This window comes from Arachis hypogaea, chromosome 6 (genome assembly GCF_003086295.3).
Source record: "Arachis hypogaea cultivar Tifrunner chromosome 6, arahy.Tifrunner.gnm2.J5K5, whole genome shotgun sequence".
In the NCBI taxonomy this organism is placed as follows: domain Eukaryota; kingdom Viridiplantae; phylum Streptophyta; class Magnoliopsida; order Fabales; family Fabaceae; genus Arachis; species Arachis hypogaea.
In genome coordinates, this window is record NC_092041.1 from 101,316,672 (window position 1) to 101,341,837 (window position 25,166).

The following is a 25,166-nucleotide window of genomic DNA, read 5'->3' on the forward strand; positions in this document are numbered from 1 at the left end:
ATATTATTCAATGAAACAATATTTTAAATTATCACACTATTAAAGAGAACAGAAATATTTTCATGGCGGATATGGCGTAGAATTCTTACACAGAAAGTTGGGTTCTTATATATAGATATAGAAAAGAAAATGTTAAGTCAACGTGACATTTGTTTAACTTCGTAGAATAACTGCATATGTTGTGTTAGATCTTAGTGGCAGGGTAAAATGAAAAGAAAGAATTGGGCACCTCATTATAAAGAAAGAATCGGACATGAAACTCATATATATTTTTTTAATTTATTAGATATTAAATAAAATAAAAAATTACTATCGGTATAAAATAAATAAAAATGTCTAAGTATTACATCAAGAAAAAATATTATTACGACAGAAATTAAAATTACAAATCAATTAAAGGGACTATGCCAATTTAATTATGGTGAAAAAATAGAAAAAATCAGAATCTAAATTTATTAGATATTAAATAAAATAAAATATTATTAATTACATTATAAATAAAATAAAAAATATTCAATACTTTTAGAATTAAAGTAATTAACATCTTAAAAATAAATAAATAAATATTCATATACAAAATTTAATAATTATAAAAATTGGTTAGAGAATAACTGAAAACTTTTGAAAAATAATAATAGGAATAAATTAAAAAGATAAGATTGGAGACCAAATTTATATATTCTTTTTATATATTGTTATAAATATACATGAGATATGTATGTATATTTTTTTATTTGAGGGTCTCGTGTAATATTTAAATTTATTTAGTTTATTAATATTATTTACCCTTTTTTATAGTAGGCCTTTGTACCCAGTTGAATCATGTATATAAATGTTCGAATCCTAAAAATTTTAATAGTAGAGACAAAAAATTAATATTCTATCACTTGAACACTACTCACTGTTTCAAACATACAATGCCAGTCCATAATAATCCAATGCCATTCAGTTCATCGGCTTAGAGCTGTTTATAGCCAGATACAACTATGCTTGTCCTCTTCTTCACTGCTCTTCTAGTATTTTGCCTTCTTAGCTTAGGGATGAATTTGGAATTATACTATATAGAATACGACAAATAAATTACCTGCAACCGTTATGTTACTGGTATAGCTTTGTTTCACTATAATGCATTGGAACATGTGAAAACCTTCCTATCCTATATACATTTAGTTTATATTTTTAATATTATATATATACATATAAAATAGTAATATATAATTTTATATATATTAATATTCTTATTTAAAATCTTATAATTATTTTTTATATGATTTTGATGTGGTACATAAATAAAATAATTAATAGATACACAATATATAAAATCAATATTTTTTAATATATATAAATTATAATTTATTGATATAGTATAAATTATGTTCCTGTTACTTAAGTCAGTTTGTGAGCTTGAATTGGCTCATGAATTTTCGGTGAGTTAAATTTAAACTTAAAAAATAAACTCGAGTGTTAATGAGTTGAGCTGTAAGCCAAGCTCAATTTTTTTAAACCAAAATTGAATTTGGTCTACCTCGACTTAACTAGTCTCACTTCCAGCTCTACTCGCAGCGTTACTCAGTCTGGTGTAGCAGCGGTCCTTTTCACAATCGTGCCTGGCTACTGCGAAGAACTCCTTTCAAGTTCTCTCTCGATCAAATCTCCATCAAGTCTTTAAGTGCAGATGTGCAATGTTAATGGGTTTTAATTTCAAAATGACATTACAGAGGAGGGAACTAGTCTTAAGATAGTCAAAGTGATGGGTAAAAATAGGAAATGTTGTTTTGGTATCAGATTGAGTTTTGGCCCTTTTGGATTTTGTGACCCTCGACCCGTCCAAAAAAATTGACTAATGACAAAAAAAATCTGACTCAAATTTTTTGTCTTAGTTCATGTAAAAAAAAATTACACATATATATATATGTCACCAAAATATATATATATATATATATATATGAAGTAAAAATTAGGGGTGAGCACGGATAACGGGTACCTGATTATCCATCCGAATCCGAACCAAACCAATCAAATTGGTTCTAGAACCGACGGGTAATCGGGTCCAACCCGAACCAAACCAATGACATTTGTTGATGATTGATTCGGGTATCGGTTTTGGGGGTGTGGAACCCGAACCAACCCGTATACCCGATCATATATATATATGACTTTTTATGTGTTTTCTAACTCATAACGCTAATCCTATCTCACTAATGTTTAGATTTTAATGTGTTTTGGTTTTAGCTTCTTTCAAAGATTATTCACTAGACTTTTGTATTTAACTTCTAATATTTCTATTGCACTTTTATATTTTCATTAGACAAGATTATTTACTATTATTATGTTTGGATTTTGATGAGTTTAGTTTTTAATGTATTTCGTATTTAATATGTTTGCATTATTTCTGTTGATGTTACATGTTTATTGTATTTCTTTAAGATAAAAATTTGCCAATTTAGTTTTTTTTATGAATTTCAAAGTCATCGGGTACCCGCTACCCGAACCGAACCAATCCGTTCTTAATCGGTTTGGTTTGGTTCAGGTACAAGCACAAAAAAACGTAAATCCGAACCAAACCAAACCAATTACTTTTTGATCGGTTCGGTTCTAATTTTACCTTGAACCCGAACCAAACCGACCCGTGCTCACCCCTAGTAAAAATGGAATCAAATTAGGTAGCTTTATAGTGATTTAAACAAGGAACAAAGAATTCTCAATAATCTCCTAAAAACTGAAAAAAAAAGGAAAAAAAAGAACACCTAGGCGTGAAACATGCTTAGCAACAACCCCAACTCTCAAAAATGTCTCTTTAACAATCACCCCAGTCAAAAGGCCAAACGGAACACCGATCCAATTGATTATGAAGTTCGCCACCAATTCAATGAATTTTACTCACGTACACCCAAGGAATGAATGCTACTTTCTTCAACTCTTGAGGTAATGATCGTCTATAGGAGTGTGCAGATTGAATACTATGCAAGCATTAATTAACGATGTATGTCTATATTACATACGTTAGAGTAGAAATGCCACTTTTAGAGGTATATGCTCAAGAAAGTTAACTTTCTTTTTTCGTCAACGGTGTCTTCATTCATTCGTTTGCTTCATTTCACTTATCATTTCTGAATATTTACCACATAAATGCATGCAGATATGATATTAATGAGACCTAAGGCCTAAGGGTAGCAGGATATGCGCTATTGCTATCGATGTAATACATCATCCGTAAGGTAAGTCTCTCATTTCACGCAAACCAATTGAAAGTGAAATAGTTGCCGGTTTTTGCTCATCGTCCTTCTTAGTTCGTAGTTCGTAGAGAAGAATTGGAATCCATTAAACACGGACACCTGGCTCATTTGTGGTGTCCGTATACTCATCCACACTCCTTTAATACGTGTGTTTTTTATTTTCAATTGTCTTAATAAGAGAGAAAAAAATATTCTTTTATATCTTTACACACTTAAATATTATCACATGTCAATATGTTTAGTCTTATTTTTAATATATACTTTTAAAATGAGTTTAGAAATAATATATATTATTAATTATAAAATAAAACTATTTTAAATATTTTATATAATTAAAAAATAAAAATAATTTAAAATTTTCGTGATTGTATATTTTTAATTGTATTGTATTTTATGTCTATATTAATATTCGTGCATTATAGATCGATGAAATTATTGTAGTTTTGACTTTATAGCTCAAAATTAATAAGTAATGGGCTCTCATGGTCTCCAACAATTATAGTTTGTGATGGAATCAAGACAATTTAAATAATGAGAGGAGAAATATATTAAAAAGAAAAAGAGTTAGAATTATATTTTAGAGGATTCTGGCGGATTGCATTTTCGCATCGGTTCTATATTTTAAAGGTTAGAATAATTTAGATTACATACCTCTACCAAAAAAGGAATAAAAATGAAAAAACCTAATTTAGATTATCTAATAAAGCAGAGCATTATTACCTGGAGAATACTAAAGTATCAACACTTTTGGTAAAAAAAATTATACTCAAATATAAGTTAAAATATAAAAAAAATACTAATCATCTATTTTTTTATTATCTAATACTTTGTAAAGTTAATTAATAAAGATAAGAAAAAATAAAAAAATAAATTAATTTTATTCTAAGAGAGTTTACGAGTGAATATTAATGCACTTGGGAGAAAATAAAGGGTGCAGTGTCTTTTTAACTCAAAAGTTTAAATCCTAAACACTAAATTTTAAATTTTAAAGTCTAAAATCTAAATTTTAAATTTTAAATTCTAAACTCTAAATCTGAGTTATTAATATAAATATAATAATAAAAAATTAAGATTGATTTAATATAGCACTCCTTAATAAAAAAACGTTTTAATGATGAACCGTGTTGTCCTTTAACTATATTTAAGGAATTTGTAGCATTTATTAATTAATTTCAGCAACAAATACAAATATAAGGAAGGCTTCATTCAATTACTATAAAACAGCCCTTAAAACAAATAATGACACAATAATGATATTACTAATTATAGGGAACAAATAAGCATCAGAACAGAATGATATGTAACATAATATAAGATAGATGAACATTTAAATCTGCATCAAGTCTTGGAAGATCTTCATGACAGGAGCAGGCAAACCAAGAAGGACATTGATGTTTCTCCTCTCAATGCCATGAGAGAGGAACAAGATGACTTCCTTCTCAGGCAATGAAACTGGGCCTGAGAGAACAGGCTCACCCCAACCAAAATCAGTGGTGTGAAATGACAACCTTGACCATGTTGTGATCAAAAGGGTGCATGCCAGTGATGGCCTTGCCCTTGTCACTTCAAAATAATCTATTGCTGATCTCATGTAACTGTCTGTCACCATCTTTATTGCATTTTGAATTAGACTCACAGCATATGAGAAGGGCTTTTCTGTAAGTTCACCTGTTTCACACATACAGTTTTTTTTTTGGGTTAATTTTTTTTATGTTATTAGCTTATTTCCATTTTCATAATGATTTTGAAACTCAAGTTATTAGGAATATATTTTTTTATTTTTGTATATAAAGTAAAATCTCAATACATCTCTAATCTATTTTTGAGTGGTCACTAATCTGCAATTTTTTATATTTAACGAGTGGACCTCCAAATTTATATATGGAGAGAGACTTTTGTTAGACACCTCTTAATCATAAAAGATTCTATCATATTTGAATCTTAATTCCATCACATGTCTATTAAGTATATCATCTTAATTCCATCACATGTCTGTTAAGTACACCGACACCCTACCTAAGTTAAAAGGGGATAATTCTTATTCATTTGTAAACAAGAAATTAAAAAAAAACAAAAAAAAAAACAAAAACATGGAGTAATTTGTACTTTTCAAAACTAATAAAGAATTAGATTGTCTCATTCAAAATAATAATATTTCTGACAGCCTCCTCCAAAAAGTCTTTCATAAAATCTTACTCCAAATCTATCATTTAAAGTCTCAACAAAAATTCAACAACATAACCTTAACACAGTGGAAGATATAAATTTTGGAATCATATCTAGATTCTTCAACTTTATCCAAACCTATTTTTTTTCAATTGTATTTTGTCTCTTTATCTTCAATAGTTTAAACTTCTCTAACCATGGATGCACATAAATCTCGACAATTCTATGAAATTGTAAGGTTAATTTTAGAGATTAGAACTTACTCACACCACCATCTCTGTAAGACTGTAACCATCTTCACATTCATTCATACAATCCATGCTATTTTTATTTGGGATAAATGGCTTCTTTCACTTTGTATTTCTAAGATTTACAGCTTCTTTAGTTGTTTTGGTCTTTCTGCTTCTTAACATTATTGGGACCTAACTGTTCCCTTTGACTTTTAAAAGTAGGCTCCGAATTTTTCTTTTAAGGATGACAAGACAATTTTAATGAAAAAGGTGGTAGATATTAGTACTAGATACATCTAAAGAGAAGGACGGATTTGTCTCATACTATGTAAGTTTAAAGACTAAGTGGATAAAAATTAGGGATTAAAATAATCATAAAAAAATCAATAGATAAATCAATTCTCACGTCATATTAAATAACAATAAAGATTTGTTTGATTAAGTTTTTACCAAAATTTAACATAAACTAATTTAGGGTATTAATCTAAAATTTGAATCGTTATATTATATATACCTGCTTGGCAGACAGAATTTGTGAGCACAATTCCATTTCCAAAATATCCTTTGGGAAGAGGAGGATTAAACTTGGCCCTGCCATCAACAGCAAAGAGAAGCTTAGTCTCTTGGTTCGGCAACATCTTGAGAGCCTTGGTTCTTGCAATCCAGACAAACGCAGAGAGCACTTCAAAAGTGGTGCAAGAATCAAGAACCCCATCTTCCATTGCCTTAGCCTTGAGGCTCTTGAGCTTCTCAGGGTCAAAGCAGAAGGACCTATAAACCATGTCATCTTCATACAAGGTGTTGGTGCTTGACTTGTCTTCTATGTCAGCGAATTCTTTGTGAATAAACTCTATCTTTGGTGGCTCCCTTGCCTTCAGAATGCTTCTGTCTAGGAATGGAGGAATTGAGAGTGGAAGCTCTCTTGCTACTTCTCCCCATGAGTTCACAAACTCCATGGCTCCTATTCCATCAAACATGCAGTGGTTCATGCACAATCCAACCGAAAATCCTCCACACTTGAACTTAGTCACCTGGAATAAGTAGAGAGATATCTCAACCATTGTTCTAAAACTTTTTTTCAAGTTGCATAAATAAATAAAGGTGAAAATTTAAGTATAGCCAACTTTATATGATAGTTGAGAGACGTTAAATAATTTAACTGATTTAACTAAATTTTTATTTAACGACTCTCATTTATTTATTTCACGTGAAGTTGACTATACTTTGAGTTTTCACCATAAATAAATTTAAATAATAATTTAAATAAAATTTAAAAAAAAAAAAAACCTGGGCAACCAAAGGAGGCATCTGAAGTATGTGCTTTGCATCAGGTATGTTATAAACCAACATACCAAGAGTGGCAGGGTCTGGCTTTGTGATATCACCAATCTCTTCCATTTCACAGTTTGCTTCAGCTTCCACATACAGTGCACCCTCACCAGTGCAGTCCACTATAAGCTTCCCCTCTGAACTTATGCTCAGCCTCCCAGCAAGAGGGTAATACTGTACAAGCACCTTCTTCAACGCGTTCTTCATCACAACCGCCGCCTTCTCGTTCCCCCTCTCCGCGCTTTTGAAGCAGTATACGGTTCTCACGATCACCGCAATGTTCTGGTCAAGGTTAGATAGAAAATACATTCCTTTCTTTGTTTCTTCTGCTGGAGCAACTAGACTTGGTTCACTTGTTAGCTTCACGCTTACTTTGAAACCGCCGCTGTTTCCATTCGTCATTGCCATCTCAATATAATAAATAATCCTCTGTCAGATATTAAAACAAAAAATTATGTTAAGATTCTACGCAGTTCTTGCTGTTTTTCTAGATATACATAAACGAAATTTTAAATAAATATAAGAAAGAACACATTGTTTTATGAACACATCTTTCGATAGTTTGATATGTTTGACCCAACAAGTTTGACTAAGCTATGGAACGGTTCATAATAACATTCTCACAGGAAGATATCTTCATAACCACCTTTCATAAAAGCAATGGTATTTGTGTGACTATAATGCATAAGTCGTGTGTTTTTTCATACCTGAAGCTGAAGGTGTGCCTCACACAAATATGATTTATGTCTTTAACTCTTTATGATGAGCCTCTTCGGGAGCTATAGAGAGAAAGAGAGAGAGAGAGAAAGTAATAAGGTGTTGTTTGAGAACACAGCAATGGCAGAAAATAAATATAATGTGAAGGTGAGAGGTAGTTGTTTATATGCAACGGTGCAAGCTAATAAGGGAAGATGGTACTTGTTTTAATGTTTTTAAGATTGAATATGATTTTAGTAATTTTTTTTCCCCTTTTTTTTTATAACAAATACGGGTGAGGGTAGGCCACTAGTAAAAGAGACCAAGGACACAAGGAACCAAGACAAATTAAAGGAGGCGAAGCATGCAAAAAAAATAAAATAATAGGTCTCTGTGTTTGGTGTGGTTGGTATCCCACATTTGATAACCTAATATTTTTGCTTCATTAGTTTTTCCCTTCCTATTACATCATCATTTTCCCAGTAGACTCAAAAGTTTCATCACCATCCCTCACTAGTCACGTTTCATTTTAACTAAAGATGTCCTTATTTTATATATATATATATATTGTCAATAATGTTTCTTTTCTTTTTTAAAAGATTTTAACTAATTAATATTTTGAATAGCTTATAGAAAACAAAAACAAAAGATAAAAAAAATACATCACTTAATTCTAGCAAGCATATATATATGAATAATTAATTAGAAGTGGTTATTGTGAATCAAGAGACCTATCACAAATGAATAATTAATTTGAAGGGCTGAAGGGGTTATTATCACTCAAGAGACATATCACAAGGGGCATTTGATTTTGTTCCATAAGCATGTAATCAAGGGTTCACCAGTAACAAAAAAGGTTCAGACTTCCATAGTGTGTATGAATAGACTTTCTTGACCGGTTTTGTATGATAGTTTGCAAATGAGAATTTATATAAAAGTGATTTTGTAAACTTTATTTTGATGAAAATGAAGTTTGTGTTGATGTGGTTTATGTTTTGCAATTTTTATATCAAAATAGATTATAGTAAAATAAATATTGTTTAAATTATATTACTCAAAATCATTTTTTAGATGAAAAAGTTACTAAAAGAGATATCAATTTAAATAATTTTTTATATTATCCTATTATTTTACTTTAGATATTTGAATAAATCTTATTAATTTATTTTATAATAAAATTAATATTTACTTACTAAATTAAAGTAATATTAAAAATTGATAAAATATATTTTAATACATAAAAACACTAAAGGGAGTACTTTACATTTTATAATGTTAAACAAAACCAAAATGTTCTATATTATTTTAGTATCGTTACTATTTTTTAATTTAGTATCATTTTAGACTATAAATTTTTATAATTAGTATATAATAAAAACAAAAATAAAGTACAATAAGAAGTACAATAAAAACAAGAAAAAAAAAACAAAAAATTATGTACAAACATAGGATATAATAATTACAACTAACAACAGTATATCATATGAACAAAAAAGTAAATAAAATTCATACGAATAAAACTAAATAAAAAAATAAAAAATTTTATACACAACATAAATATATATAGTATAATAAAGGATAAAAAAAAGAATTTATATAAACAAAAAATAATAAAAATATCATAAAAATGAATAAAAATAAGAATTTATATCAACAATAGTTGTCATATGAATAAAAAATACAATAAGAATATGATATTAGAACACTAAAAAAATAATATCAGAATACAAAAAAAAATATAAACAAATATTTATATATAAATAAAAAATACAATAAAAAAAACATAAAAATCAAAATATGAAAGAGAGTACTAAAAGTGATTAAAAAAATTAAAATATTTATCTTGGCAGTGATTGTAACAAATCTAAAAGATTTCGATGAAAAAAATTGAAACCAAAGAACATACACAAAGAACTATTGTGAAAATTATATGGTTACTTACATCATTTTTATAAAAGAAAATAAAGAATAAAATTAGTAGAAGAAGAATAATTTTATTACTTAATTTCTCAATTGTAATTAGCATTCTCCAATGTAAACGCAAAAGCTAAAATAGCTAGAATTTTTAGCTTCTTGTAAATTTATGTTTAGAGGCAAAATCACTTCTAATTCAGTGTTTAAATAGTACCAACTTCTTTCTTCTCCAATGTGAACTCCAAATACACCCGAACATATCCTTCATAAAACTTTTGATATAAAATAATGTAATTATTACTATAAGACTGGATATCCTTGCCAATTTACCTTTCCTAATTGATATTAATGAGTTTTTTATTTCATAATAAAGATTAAATTGAGATGAATATTTTATTAAAAAAAATAACAATAAATAAATAAATAAATTATTCATTATTATTATTATTACGGATATTAATACTAATAGATTTAAATAAGTTTAAGTTATCCAAGAGCCCTCATCTTTTCACTTTATAGAATCCAAATCCTTTGTCGGAAGTCGGAACCTTGAAACAAAACAATCTTAATTCTAACTATTCATCATCAAGCCTCCTAGTCAATTGTCCTTGCTCTTAAAAAATATGATTGAAACAATACGAAAAACGAGATAAAAACATTTCTTCTAGTAAGGGTGTAAGCGTGAATACGCTTTTACCAAATGAAGAACACTAAGAACATTTAAATTATCTACGTAAGATGGAGAAACGTGCAGAATTCAAGAAATTATAGTTTACTATATTATTACGCAAGTAATACAATTAGGTATTGATTGTGCATCATAAAAAGATCAGGTAACTGAAAAATGAAAATTTATTCAGTGGCCCCAGTCAACTATGGTTAGATCAACAATAATGTCTACACTAGCGCACTCTTTAAAATTTTCTGGATTCCGAAAAAATCCAGGAGACGTTGACCATATATACCCATATAATATTGAGTGAATACCCAATACAAAGTAATTACACTAAAGAAGAAAATATATTAACCAAAAAAAAAAAAGAAGAAAATATACACAAAATACAACAACAATTTCCTTTGATGGATTATGTAACCGATTAAATTGCCAATTGCCGACATTCATAGATGTGTATTACAATCTCTCTCAACAAAGTATGAATGAAATTATATAATTTTAAAAAATTTACAGACGACGTGTATTCCTTACTTTATTTAAACATCCTTTTATGCTAACAAAGTTACAAATCTTGTTGGAAAAGATAACAGGATGCATGGGTTTCTTCTTGTCTTACCTATTAAGAAACATGATTGCAAAATGCACTATAACAGCTAGGCCTCCAATATAGCATTGGAGAACCTATACAAGGCCAAAACCCAATCAAATGCAAATCTATTAGAGGAAGCAGTTTTAAGAGCTTTGAATATTTTTTACATCACATGGCCTCTTTTGTGCTTTGCTTCTCAACAAGTGATCTCCCACATTCAGTGTGGTCTCGCAGACCTTAATGGCCTAACCTACTTAGACAAGCAACTCCTTCTTCTAGATAATGTTCCCTTTCGATCCAAAAATCGTTGGAATCCTGTTTTTTAATCGCAAGTGTAGAGTTAATGAAGGTTGTTTGAAATTCAGAAAATTCCCAATGGCTTACACAAGCAAAAGAGCTAGAGAAGGTATAGACAGACAAAAGGAATGAGAGTTTGACACAAACCTTCATTATCCCTGCTAGTACAGCACCTCCAAGGTACACCATGTGCTTTCTACGCGGTGGATCCTCAATTCTTAATCGCAATTTCTGATAATCACCAGAAAAGGGAAGAATAATAAGTTTATGGAAACAGTGAGTTGGCTTAATATATGACTGCAGTTCGATAGTCTGTCCTTCCAAAGGATCAGGTCTACATAGAACTTAAAACACATTTTTTCCTGATACAAAGAACTCTAACAGAGACAACATACAAAAACTCGTAAATTTAAAATTTGATCTGATGTTGCTCCAATGTTATAGTATGTTTTTTCTTGCAACTCTAAATAGCAAATGCAAGTTGAACCAAATCTAACTACTAGTTCATATACCTAAAAGCACATAAATACTAAGATCTGATGCAGTTTTCTACATAAGAGTTGTTGTTAAAAGGTAACTTTCCCATTTACCGTGCACTTTCAAGTAGTAAGAGCCAGGTTTGTTGTTTCTGATATCAACAGTAAGGTTAGATTGGGAATTTCAGAGATAGTTTAAGAATGCCAACAAGGTATGGAGGATTGTCCACACTAACTTTGATGTCAGCTACTTGAAATGAGACAAATAGGTCCTAAACTAAAATATCAAAAGAAATATTTGCTTCTTTTCTTTCTTTTCTTTGTTCCCAGGACAAGATTTTTCACCTATTGATGAAGTAGCAACCAATTCACTTCTATATGCATTTCTCTTACTTTTTTGAAACAATGTATTCCTCTGATTCGACAATCACTAGAAGCTTTCATCATCCTTAAATGACATGATGAGAAACCAAAAGGGAAAGTGCTTAATAAAGCAAGGGACTGAATAAAAGATTCATATTTTAACTTTTCTTGCCACATAACATAGGGCAATTGATATTTTGATCCAATTAGGGTTCAAAGTAATGAAAAGGGAGTTCTCGTAATTTGAGGCAGGGTACATATTGACCAAATTTTATTCACAGCTCCAGCCTTTTCTCCAGTAGTTTTTTGAAACAAAAGCAATAACAATAAAACAACCAAACCTCTTCTCACACTAAATTACAGGTTGGAGAAAAATGGATCTTAAGGAATCAGCAGAGCAAACACATCTATAAGTGGAAAAATAAAAAAGTCGCAACTTACCTTCAATCCATCTTTGTTACCCTTCAGAACAACATCAAGATAACGATCAAGTATTTCCTTTTCCAATCTGAAAAGGTACAGAGACTTATCAACTTTAATCTTGAATTTCATTCAAAGCAAGCATGAAATTATTGAAATATACTTGATGCATACCATAAACAAGAAACAAGAACTTTAAAATGGTATATACTTAGATAAGTAACCTAGCTTGCAATAGCACTATCTTAACTGCACACAAAATGTTTTATGAAATCTACTAACAATAAAAGAAATCCCTAAATTATGTGTGAACCTTGGCACAACATTAAGATTGCTGTTTGTGGCTTGAAGGAACAACCTATCCACTTGCAGGGTTAAAGTAGAATATATCTACCGTTTCCATACCCTACCATGTTGAACCCTTGTGTATTTGGAATGCCCCTTACTAAAGGAATCCTTAGTCATTAGTTTTTGTATAACCAATAGCCAAGTCAACTAGGGTTTTTTTTTTTTTTTTTTGCCCGGGGGGTAGAAAAAGAATTTCATTATGAGAAGAAGGATCCCCTATACAAAAGCCAAAAAAAAAACAACAAAAGATTTATCTATAAAGCATAGCTTTCCAATCTCTCAAAATGTCTTGAGAGGGAAAGTCCCCTATAAAGGATCATGAGCTTTACACCAGCTACATGTTAGGAGTCTAATTCCATCCCATATAACATGCTTGTTAGAAAACTGTCACTGAAAGTGTGCGCATTATGCTCCAACCAAATAGTACAGTGGCGAAAACAGCACATTGCCACAAAAATGTTGCCTCTTTTCTACTACCAAACTCAAAAAACCCAGCCAAAAGAAATTGGTCTAGGGTTGCAGGCATATCCAACATTCATCTAAGATGCTAAATAAGTTGTTCCATAAGAAAACAGCTATTGGGCAATGCAAAAACGGATTTGACTCTGAATTTGCCTCCACACACAACACATGCATCAGGGGAGATAACCTTATGTGGCCTTTTAACCTACAATAGTCATCGGTATTAATTCTTTGAGCACAGCTGTCCATATATAGATTTGACTTTAGAGGGGACTTTGGACTTCCAAATGGGTTTGCTTGGATGAAAAGAAGGTATGTTAGAGGAATGAGTGAGAAAAAGGAAGAATTTACAATTAAAACTACCCGAGTGGTCAAGAGACCGTATCCTTTTGTTAGGGTTAGAAGACAGAAAAATTGTTAATGAGACCTAAGAGAATTAAAAGTTCACAGGATTCTCTATCATTATCATTAAAAAAGTGGAAGTCCCAAGAGAAAGAGGAACCCTGTCTAATGTAAAAGGACCAAATTGGAGAATTATAGAAGATAGATGATAAAGAAGAGGAAAGGCTAGGTTGAAATGAGACCCATCACCTACCAAAAAGGAGAACAAGGGTTTGAGAGTACTGTAACCTTGAGAAATGATCCAAGGGCTAAAAGCATTAGCATCCCACCCATTCATGTCCGTACCATATTAACTTCTGATAACTAGATGCCAAAGAGATTGAGATTCTAATGGAATAGGACATAGCCATTTTGCCACCAAAGTAATGCCTTTAGCACGACAACAAACTTCCCATACCTCCTTCCTTTTTAGGACGAAAACAAACTTCCCAGTTCTCGAAGTGATCCTGCTTCGTATCCAAAAACACTACGCCAAAGAAAATCCTTCATAATCTTTTCAAAAGTGTTTGCCACTCCCACTGGAATACAGAACAACGATAAGTAAAGAGGAAACTTGAGTGGCAAGACTGAATGAGTGTGATTCAACCACCTAAAGAGAAATAGGCCCGTTTCCAAATTGCCAACCACTGAGAAACCTTCTTAACAGCAGCATCCGAAAAGGAGATAGATGTAGGATTGCCACCCAGCGAAGCATAACTAAGAATTCAAGAAGATACTTTCAAGTTTCAACCAATGAATTTGCACTTGGATTATAAGGTTCGGAACACTGGACAACGGTCAATCACACATCTGTTATGGCTGAATGCCAAGGATCCAACATAATAGGAAATTGAAGGGTTGCAAGAACCTAATAAAACATCAGAACATGCTATATGAATATGCATGCTTATCTCTACTATATCTACTTATGCTATTCTACTATATATAAAGAGGATTTCCCTTTTTGGTGTGTAGTTCTTTTTTCCCTAAAATACCCTTTTTCAGATATTAAAATATCATAAAATATTGTTGTAACTTATAAAACTTGAACCCAAGACTATTTATTATACATATTGAAGAAAGATAAGGTTAGACTAATAGGCACATTAGTGCCTATTAATTCACCAGTATATATACAATAATGGCAGCAATAAAACCTTCAGCAGTTCAAATATTAAGGACAATTTGAGCCAAAGTAAAGAAGAAAGAACAAACTACCGGCTTGGTAATCCAGGATACATGGTGCTCCCTCCACTTAAAACTATGTGTTGGTAAAGCTGCAAAACAAAAATTTACAATATTATAGACAATAAATTGTAGGGAATAGGTAAGGGCACAATTTTCTATATAAATTATAAGGAAAAATTGCAATGGTATAATTATCCAGTAAAAATAGTAAATGACAATGTAATTTAATTATAAACCATATGTCATGGATGTTCCGAGGACATGAAAGAAACATAAGATATGTAAAACTTCAGGATTTACTTGATTGAGTGGTTAAAAATGGACAGCAGAGAAATTGAGGACAGAATGAAAATGATTCTCAACCAAAATAAGGCCCAATGTAAAATTGAGCTATATTTTCATTTCCACTTTCCATATCATTTTTTCCAAGAAAGGAAGTTTTCCTTCCAATCATGAAGCCAAAAGATTCAATGGAAGGCAAAGAACTGCTGTAATAATTTAAATGCTTCTTTAGTTATCATTGACAGAAAACAAGAGGAAGTCTTAAGAGTGGGACAATATCAATCACACAGCAACCCTTCCAAATTCAATTAGAAAACATAAACGAATCTTCAATAATATAATTCCCAAGATGACCACAGGAAAGGCAGAGGAGGAATGGGAAAGGGAAAGGGAAAGGGAAAGGGAAAGGGAAAGGGAAAGGGGAAGAGAGAGAATTGAAGGGTAAAAATGAGTTAAATATTTTGTGAATAAATTTAAGGGAGAAGACATAACAAACTCTTAAATCACTTTGTTTGATCTGACAAAAAACTTGCTTGAAAAGGCTTGAGACAATAATATCTAAGGCTGCATTTGTTTCTGAGAACAGGACAAGACACTGAGAATAAGACACACATGATAGAGACACAAAATTGTGTGTTCTTATATTCTGTTTGGTAATAAACTAGAACAAATTATGAAAATCTAATTTATTCTCATTTTTTTCATTCAAAAAATTTAAGAAAAATATAATAATAAAAAATATAATTATGAAAAATTAACAAGAATAATGAAAGAAAAAATGAAAAATAAGTTGTGTCCCTTGTTAGTGTCGCTGTGTCCTTCCTGTCAGGATAGACACAAAATACACTAATTTAGTGTCTCTGGACACAATGTCTCTGTCCATGTCTCATCTGTCAAACACGATTTTGTGTCCATGTATCCCTGTAAACAAACGCAGCCTAATAGTTCTTAAAATATTTGAAATCTAAGTCATCTTTGCCTAAGAAGATTTAAGGAGAAAAATATCCTGTAAACCCTTATTCAAACAATGAAACTTTCAACGTAATTGAGGAGTGGATGTAAGGCAAATTGTTGGCCAAACCAACACACATCTTTGTGCACTTCCCAAATCTATCTCTTTATATTTACCATTTCATTGTTGTCTATATACCTCAAAAATCGGTTTTAAAACTGACCTAAAGTCCTTGCGCACCTCAAAAACTACTCTCTCAATTATATCGTGTTTTTTTGAACTAACGTTTATCTTCTACTGCACACAAGTACAAGAAACTTGATAAGCCTTATGTCTGTTTTTCAGAAAAATTATATCTAAGCTCGATTCAACCTCCCTTCTCATGCACAACTAACCATTTTAATTGATACCAGAGTTGATCCTTTAAGGGGTTAAGCATCCAAACAGTTGCAAAGGAAAAGGTCTTACAAGTGGCTGAATCTTTAAGTTATAGTGAAGTACTCTCTCTCAATCGTCTTCCTTATTTTGATGGAGAAAACTACTGTTGCTTGAGAGACAAGATGAAACTCTTCATGCAACTCACTAGTTTGGATATGTGGGAGATTGTTGAACATGTCCACAGCACTACTAGGAAAATGGCAAAGTTGTCAAAACAGTCATCCCCAGAGATGGGGTAAATTGATAATCACAAGGCTAAAGTTTCAACTGCACTTAAAAAGCCAAGTATATTATGATATCTCAACACGTCTGAGTATGACAAGATAGTATCTTGTGATATAGCCAAAGAAATACGAAATAGATTGAAGATATTACATAAAAGCCCTGAAGAAGTGAAAGAAATCAAGATCAACATCTTGGTGCGTAGATATAAAGACTAATATAAAAGAGGGATATACCATTTCTGACATGTCTACCAGATTCATGAATATAGTCAACTCGTTTAAAATTCTAATAGTTCTTAAATCAATTGTGATCTGAATCATCTTAGCATGAGAAAACTTAAGGAAAAAATATCTTGTAAACACTTATTCAATAGTGGAGTTCCTAACTTGGTCGACGATTGAACGTAAAACAAATCTTTAGACGAACCAATAACCAATATACATATGTGTACTCCTTAAATTTGTTTTCAGAAAAAATTATATCTAAGTACGATTCAACCCCTTTCTCATGCACAATTAGCCATTTTAGTCCGTTCCACTAACCTATAGATGGGAGGAAACAAGAAATCACACACGAAGTGATTCTTCTAATAGCTGTCATTTGTTTTATCTCCGAAGTAGCTAACCATTCAACTCATTTTCGACATTGCCAATATTGTGTTTTGGCTTATAGAATCAAATTTCAAAAGATGGAAAATGTTGTCAGCTTTCAAGCCTAAAATGGTGATAAACGGAATCATTATCTATTTACTTAAGATAAGGATCCCAAATAGTATAAATTTCAAATGGAATATCATACCATCATCCGATTGTCAATATCCATTTCCTGAATGCATCTAAAGACCATGTCAGCCATTCCATCACCTTCAACATCTATAAGTTCCTGCTTAGCAAGGGAATCATTAGAAACTACAATGGCACAGGTACATCACAAGGACCCGAAGGTCGTGTTCAAATTTTTTCTTTTTCTCGTTAAAAATTCATCTCATGAACCATAATCAATCTAACAAGATTTGATTTGTCTACCGGAGTGAAAAGAGCCTCAGGAGCCTGGAACCTTTCAGTGCCCACTTTAATGACCCGCCCGTCTGGAAGCTGATATACAGAGAGTAAATAATTAAGTAACACCAGCAAATACGTTAAACCAAAGACGACCAAGAAATAATAATGACAACACCATTTATTACAAATTCATATATGCATTAGGCCACAAAATTCAAATTGGATACAGAAAGGCATGTGAAAAGAAACTGAGAAAACAAAGTGTTCATACCCTGACCGGGGTCCTCCAACTCGGTAAATCCGCAAGAGGTCCGACCTTGTCCTAAAGCTCACACCTAAGGGTCGGACCTCGGACAAAGAGCTCAAAATCAGTCACAAAGAAGGCCCATCAAAAGGAACACAGCCCAAACCTAAAGGCCGAAAAGGCCTAGAAAAGGCGGTTCCACAAAGATAGAGATAAACTCCCAAAGATAAGATAAGATAAGAATATCTTATCCGGGGAAGATCACTGCCAACTACTATAAATACACTGGAGCACCCAGGTATGGATTTCATTCCAAATCTACACATATCTGCTTGGACCCATGCTAACTTAAGCATCGGAGTGTCATTGCAGGTACAACCACCAACCGTTCTGCATACCTAGCTCGGGTCACCGAGCCCCCACCTCGGACCTCTCCGGACGACCGAGCTACACGTTTCAGGCAAACCCTCGGAACACAAAGTAAACAAAAACTGAACCCCTGCCTGTATCTCCAAGCAATCTATTTCAACTAGAATTGCTAACAAGATCAATCATTATATGCGTAGCATACTAGTCAATCTCATGGGATCTCGGCGTCCCATCGCAACCCAGCATACAACGTTTTTTTTTTTTTTCATCCCAGGTGTCCTGGCCAAAACCCCAGCCTTGGCAAATCCCACTGGGATCTTATGCGGGTGCTGAAACACGATTTCGCCCCCTTATAACCAACTTCTACTTTCGTTTTAAAGGGGCATTTAAGTAATTTCACTATCCTTCTATGGTGATGATTGATCATTGACAACCTAAATTAGGATTTATGAATTTATGAGTTTTATTTCGTATGGGTTATGGAACTATTATAAAATATAGAACTTTAAGATTTTGGATTTAGTTATGATGCCTAATACATAGTTTATTTTTAATTACTTCTTTTTTAAAAACAAATATATATATATATATATATATATATATATATATATATATATATATATATATACACACACTAGAATTTTCCTCTACCTCTGTTCAAATCTCAGCCATCCCATGCCCTGGGATCCCAACATCCCAGTTTTGGGGACTTTCAGGATGCGATGTGATTTGAGATACTACAATACACAGACATAGTCCTCTAAAGATTCCAAGAAATTCAGCGTATCAACTTACCGTATAGTTCTTGACAAGGATAGTGGTCTCAAGCCCCAATTGATATTCCCTCTTGTAATCATAACTGTGGGAGAACAGAAGTGGCTATTAAGAAAACCTCAAAGACCACAGGAGACCAAAATATATCATGAGATTGCTTCCAACCTTATATAGCATAGTTTCTCCTTGATTTCCCTAACAGTCTCAAAGTCAGCAGTCCTATTCAGTGCATACCTTGAGAAAAGAAAATATTGTTTAAGCTAGAACTGAAGTGTAAGATAGAAAGAGTCAATTTGACGTCATATCAATATTAGGACTGATATGAAAAGAATTAGACCTCACCCCCTTCTTGAAAGCAAATCAACAAGATAGGATGTTATGTGTCGACCAGCTACATTCATCCGCTTTGTTAGATGAGGGAACGAATAGCCATCAACAACTGGAACCTGGATCGCAACATTGATTATTAACATTTTTGGAATGAATAGTTATAATAGTAACACTATCAAATTTATAACAGGTGCTCAACTTGTTAGCCCATTTCTGCTTCCTTAAATTAATGGTGCAACATATTTTAAACCAGGATGATTAGTGATGATCAGTCAGTATATCTCTCCTATATAAAGCTTTTGGTCTGAATACTTCTCCTGGTCAATTTTTCATTTTCATTGCCTTATATGCGCCTTATCAGAAACCATATTCAAGTTAGTTATTGAATCACATCTAATTGCTGGAAACTTTGTTAATTATTTTTCTCAAATTAAATACTATATTTTCATTTAAGAATATTTAAAAAAAAAAAGGCTAGGTGAAGTGCTTATTGTTTTGCTAGTCCTGAATTATGCTATAATCACTATGAAATAAAATGGATACCCAATAAGAAAGATAGACAATGAATCACAAACTGCAAGGAACTATGAAGGATGGGATGGAAATGATATGAAGACACATTCATAGATTCACCATGAATTAGCACAAAGGATAAGAGTAAGTAAATAAGTTCAAACAATCTATTGTTTCAAAGGATGAACTCACAAATGCACTATTAATTTTCAAGCTCTCATCAAATAAGTCATGCTTATCAATATATTTTACAACAATGACAATAACAACAAAGCCTTATCCCACTAAATGGGATCGTTATCAATATATTTAATGACAATAAATTAGCACTCCATCAATATCAATACCTTAGACAAACGTAGCATTCAAATGGTTGAAAGGGTGGTAGTTATCATAATTATGAGTATCAAATTGGTATGAATTGAACCAATTCATTAAATGCCAAATGTGTTTTCGACTGAGATTGCCAGGAAATGTGCTATTTTCTATGCCAATATTTCTTAGAAATAACACTTTTTTAAAATGTTTGATTTAGCCATTTGGGTACTGTACTCAATTCATTGGATACTTGTTATTTGTTATAAAAGATCAACACAACAATCAATAGTAATCAAACATTTAATAAAAGGTATACGCTAAATGGCTTGACTCTGTAATCATATGCAATTGGCATGGATTGTTAAAACTGATCGTTAAAGACAATCAAGGAAATTTAAAGAAAAATAACAATGAAAACTGGGAGGCTGAATCTAGCAGTTACACCAATCTATTATATAGAATCTACTATATATAATGGGGATAAGAGGAAGTTTGATGCACAATTTTTTTCCTAAAATATCCTTTATCATATATAAATCATAAAAAAATGTTATTTATAAGATTTGAACCCAAGCTCTCTTAGTTATAGTATAAGTTACCATAATGTGCCTGTTAACACAATAGTAATAAGTAATAAGCATAAAAATTTAGGTAGTGTAGCAGATAATTAGTTACCACATGAGTGACACCATCACCAGAGTCAATAACTAATCCAGTCAACAAACCTGTGGCAAGTAACAAAATGTTGGTGCAAGATTAAAAAGTTAAAAGTAAGAGAGAGAGAGAGGGAGAGAGAGGATATCTTTATTTCACCAAACTAGTGTGTAACATTGTATCGAAAAATGAAATATTATGGTTTATAAATAACTCTTTGTTATGGATAATAGGAGTGACAGGAAGCATAACACAATTAGACCATAAACAGATAAGAGGGATTACGGAAAGCAAATTATGATTAGGATGGCTTCATAATAAAGAAAAAACAAAGCTTCAACTTTCACCCATCCCTATAAGCACCTTGAGCATATAATGTCAGAACAGCTTGAATTGAGATATATGCTCCAGCATAATTGTACTTCTCAAACAGCATCTCAATCTGTGAAGTCAAATGGTTAATAAATAATATTTAAAACTTAAAATCATTTACAAGAAATTCACTATTTTATTTTTCAGAAGAAAAGGCCTCAGGGTTGTTCACACAAACCATTTTTTCACGATTCTTCGAGGGATTAAGCGGTGGATCTGTGAGTAGAATTTTACAGTCAGGCGGGTTAATCTGTCAAAGCAGATCACATTAGATAGTTAGCCATGAAAGAACTTTTTTTTTAAAAAAAAAAAGATGAAAAATCGGATTTGTGTACTCCAAATTTTTTTAATTTTTTAAACACAAATCGGATGGTCAGATTTGTGTACTCAAAAATTGGACGGTGATTTTTGCTCCTGACACCACACTTTGCGTAGAGTACCTATACGTTCCATATCTGCGTCCTACAACATTCCCCTTCCACATCTAAATTAAAAAGTGCAGAATTACCAGACAGTTACCTACCTTTAATTCATTGTAAAATGCATGATCCCAAACATGACACATATCATCCCAGTTTTGCACGATGCCATTGTTAACTGGGTAAGATATATCAAGCTGATGCCGCAAGTTTGCGCACCCTTCTCCAACAACAATATCCTAAAACCACACACAAATTCAAACCCTTTTTTCAGGAGCACAAACTAAATTGCACATATATATATATATCATAATAATCAAATTAACAACAACACACCTACTGTAAAAAAAATAAAGAAATAAATTAAAAAAAAAAAGCACCTAGCTAATTTCATTTTCATTTAGTAGTAGTACTGTAATAGTGAAATAGAAAATGCACCTTTAGCGATTGCTCAGTGAGCGATTCTTCGTACCGAAGCATTGGCCTTCCCACCACGCAAGGGAAAACAGACGTGGGGAAATTCTCCCCAGCGAAACCGCACTTCACATACTGCAAACAAAAATTCACATATAAATAAATTAATTTGAATATTAAAAAAAACACGCTTGTGAAATCGGGGTATATAGGATCACTTAGATGGGTTGCGGAATGTATGTGATTTGGGAGTAAGTGGATCGACGGTGACACTGGACGGATCAAGAAACGTGTGTTGTATTGATTATGTGAAATGGAATACAAACCCCAGTTCCGTTGTCGCAGACGACGACGTTTCTGTTGTCCATTCTGCGCTTCTTCTTCTTCTTCTCTTCAGTTACTGTTCAGTGCGCTCTTGCTTTCTTTCGCTATTTCTTTCAATTTCCGTTTGGGTTTCAATTGGTTTGTTAATTTGGCTTCTTTTCATCAACTGCAGATGACGTACAAAAGCGGCAAAATGAGGTCTACACCCTACAAACCGATAAACCGCTGGTTGAACCGGTAAAACCGGTTTCACATAAATAAAAAATATAAAATACTAAAAATAGTCATAAACTTAATAAATTCAACATTATGTTGCATTTCCGTTTCTTCAAGGCTATACTCAAAACTAATCTTCAAAGGATTGTAAGCATATTTTTGTTTTATTTGCATTAGAGCTATACATATTTGCTATTGGTTTTATGATCATATCATATATAATAGTTAACAAAGAGAGTTTTTATTTAGAAGGTAATTTATTCATCTATTCATTATTATTATCATCATCAACAGGCGAGAGCATTCCAGATGTAATAGCCATCTTCAGAACAAAAATAAAAAACTAAAAGCAGGAATTTATTTATTTTTATACATAGATGAAAATTATAGTTTAGGCTATTTTCTTTGTTTGTTTTTTTATTTCTGGTTAAGGTGTTAGAACTTTTGGCACACTAACTAACAGGTTTTCACACAGAAAATACCCAATAAGTTTTCAAGGAGACATGGAAGCGCTCTTTCAAATCCAGTGTTTCTTAAGCCTCCAGATGGCACTCTATGGAAAGTGTATTGGACAAAAAAGAATAGTGATGAAGTTTGGTTTGTAAAAGGATGGAAGGAATTTACCAAAAACTACTCTCTTAATGAAGGACATTTAGTTGTGTTTAAATATGAAGAAACTTCTCAGTTTGATGTAATCATACTTGAGATAAATGATCTAGAAAGGGTTGGTGCATTTGTTCTGTATTGTTGTGTGTGTGTGTTTGGTGCAACTGAAAGCAGAAGATGCATACAAGTATTTCACAGCACAAGCATATTCATCCTAGAGACCTAGACAAGCATTAGTCAACAAGCAATCTTAAATAGTTAAATTTCCTATTCAGCAAGACAAGGATATTCATATTTCATAGATTCAAGCATATAATTCATATTTCATATTTCAAGAACAAATCAATAAAACAACAAATTTTCAAGTTTTTAACAAGCATGTAAAACACAGAACAAATCAACAAAACAACATAATTCATATTTCATAGATTCAAGCTTTCAACAAGCATATTCATCCCAGAAATTTCAACAAGCATATTCATAACACTGTAACAGCAAGAAGTGCAGAACAGAGCAGACTACAGAGGAGAACTGGAGCTAACCTGTTTGACAGAGCAGAAGAGCGAGGCAACGGCGAGTTCGACGGCGCAGCAAGGGCGAGTTTGACGGCGCAGCAAGGGCGACGGCGACGGCGATGATGGACAGCCGCGGCTCTGTTCTGTTCGGCTGTTCCTACTTCCTTAGTTCCTTCAGAGTTCAGGCCGGCGGTGAGACGAAGAGGATGACGGCGGGCGGCAGGCGGCTGGCGGCTGGCGGCTGGCGGCTGGGTGACACTGTAAAAGAGTGAGGTGAGGCGGAGAGGGTTAGGCGCCGTTAGGGACTTAGGGTTGGGGGGAAATCAGAAATGTGGAAAGTGGAAACTGGGGGTGGGTCGGTGGGGTTTGGTACCCGTAGGGCTTTTCTTTTTTTTTTTAAAAAATAAACCAAAACGACGTCGTTTTGAAAAAGGAATTAAAAAAAAAAATTTCCAAACCGGTCGGTTAACCAGAAACCGCCGGTTTTCCAGTTTTTATCAAAACCGGCCGGTTCAACCCGGTTCAAAACGATTCTCTTCCTTATCCGGTTACATCACTCAACCAGATCGGTTATAGATTCAGTTTACCGATTTTCCGATCGAACCGGTCAGTCCGGTCCGGTTCTTACAACTATGCTACAGACTACCGTCTACTTTCCTCTTAAGTTGCAGCGAGGGACAATTTGGTCTATGAACATTTTCCGGACAAGTTAGTGTGTGTTTGGATTTTAGTTTGCAAAGGGAAGTTTGTATAAAAGTGATTTTGCAAAATTGATTTTGATAAAAAGTAAGTTTGGGTTAACGTGATTTTTGTTTGGCAATTTTTATATTAAAATTGATTGTAGTAAAATAAATGTTGTTTGGATTATACTACTCAAAATCACTTTTAGATGAAAAATTACTAAAAGAGACATCAATTTAAATAATTTTTTTATATATGCAAAATCAAAATACTAACAAAAATAATATAAAAATATTTATCATATAAATAAAATAAATATAATAAAAAAATAAAAATATAAAAGAGAGTACTATAAATTTTATAATGTCAAACAAAAAAATATTCTATAATTTTTTACTACTGTTAGTACTCTTTAATTTAGTATTATTTTTTACTATAAATTTTCATTGTTTATGATTTTGTTGTTACTTATAATTAATTTCTTATTTATTTTGTCCTTTTTTTAGGATCATAATTTATATTATACAAAATTTTGATAATAAACGTAGTATATAATAATTACAATTACAAATTTTATAAAGTCAAAATAAAAAATAAAAAAATTAATACAAAATAAAAGTAGAGTACTTCAAAGAATAGAAAAAAATCATACACATAAGAAATAATAAAAATTCCATAAAATTAACAACATATATCATATGAACAAAAAAATATAACAAAAAGTAAATAAAATTCGTATGAATAAAAT

General features: G+C 32.0%; 2 protein-coding genes across 3 annotated transcripts; both read right to left on the minus strand.

Moving 5' to 3' along the window:
- Nucleotides 1–4,376: 4,376 nt before the first annotated feature.
- Nucleotides 4,377–7,907, minus strand: LOC112697159 (omega-hydroxypalmitate O-feruloyl transferase). Its single transcript, XM_025750211.3, has 4 exons — nucleotides 7,669–7,907; nucleotides 6,920–7,390; nucleotides 6,147–6,663; nucleotides 4,377–4,904 (listed from the first exon to the last, which is right to left on the minus strand). Exons 2-4 carry the CDS (start codon nucleotides 7,367–7,369, stop codon nucleotides 4,564–4,566), a joined length of 1,308 nt encoding a protein of 435 aa, XP_025605996.1. The 5' UTR covers nucleotides 7,370–7,390; nucleotides 7,669–7,907; the 3' UTR covers nucleotides 4,377–4,563.
- A 2,724-nt stretch (nucleotides 7,908–10,631) lies between these two features.
- LOC112697160 (actin-related protein 2) lies at nucleotides 10,632–24,112 on the minus strand. 2 transcript variants are annotated; one of them, XM_025750213.3, is made up of 16 exons: nucleotides 23,765–24,112; nucleotides 22,403–22,566; nucleotides 22,101–22,211; nucleotides 21,767–21,901; nucleotides 21,422–21,493; nucleotides 21,235–21,313; nucleotides 20,893–20,942; nucleotides 19,399–19,502; nucleotides 19,222–19,290; nucleotides 19,078–19,141; nucleotides 17,694–17,762; nucleotides 17,467–17,550; nucleotides 14,802–14,860; nucleotides 12,414–12,480; nucleotides 11,281–11,364; nucleotides 10,632–11,151 (listed from the first exon to the last, which is right to left on the minus strand). In XM_025750213.3, the coding sequence occupies exons 2-16, from the start codon at nucleotides 22,442–22,444 to the stop codon at nucleotides 11,074–11,076; spliced, it is 1,167 nt and encodes a 388-aa protein (XP_025605998.1). In that variant the 5' UTR covers nucleotides 22,445–22,566; nucleotides 23,765–24,112; the 3' UTR covers nucleotides 10,632–11,073. The 2 variants fall into 2 exon arrangements, with proteins under 2 accessions (XP_025605998.1, XP_025605999.1); XM_025750214.3 differs by having other exon boundaries at nucleotides 22,403–22,625; nucleotides 23,765–24,095.
- Nucleotides 24,113–25,166: the final 1,054 nt, after the last annotated feature.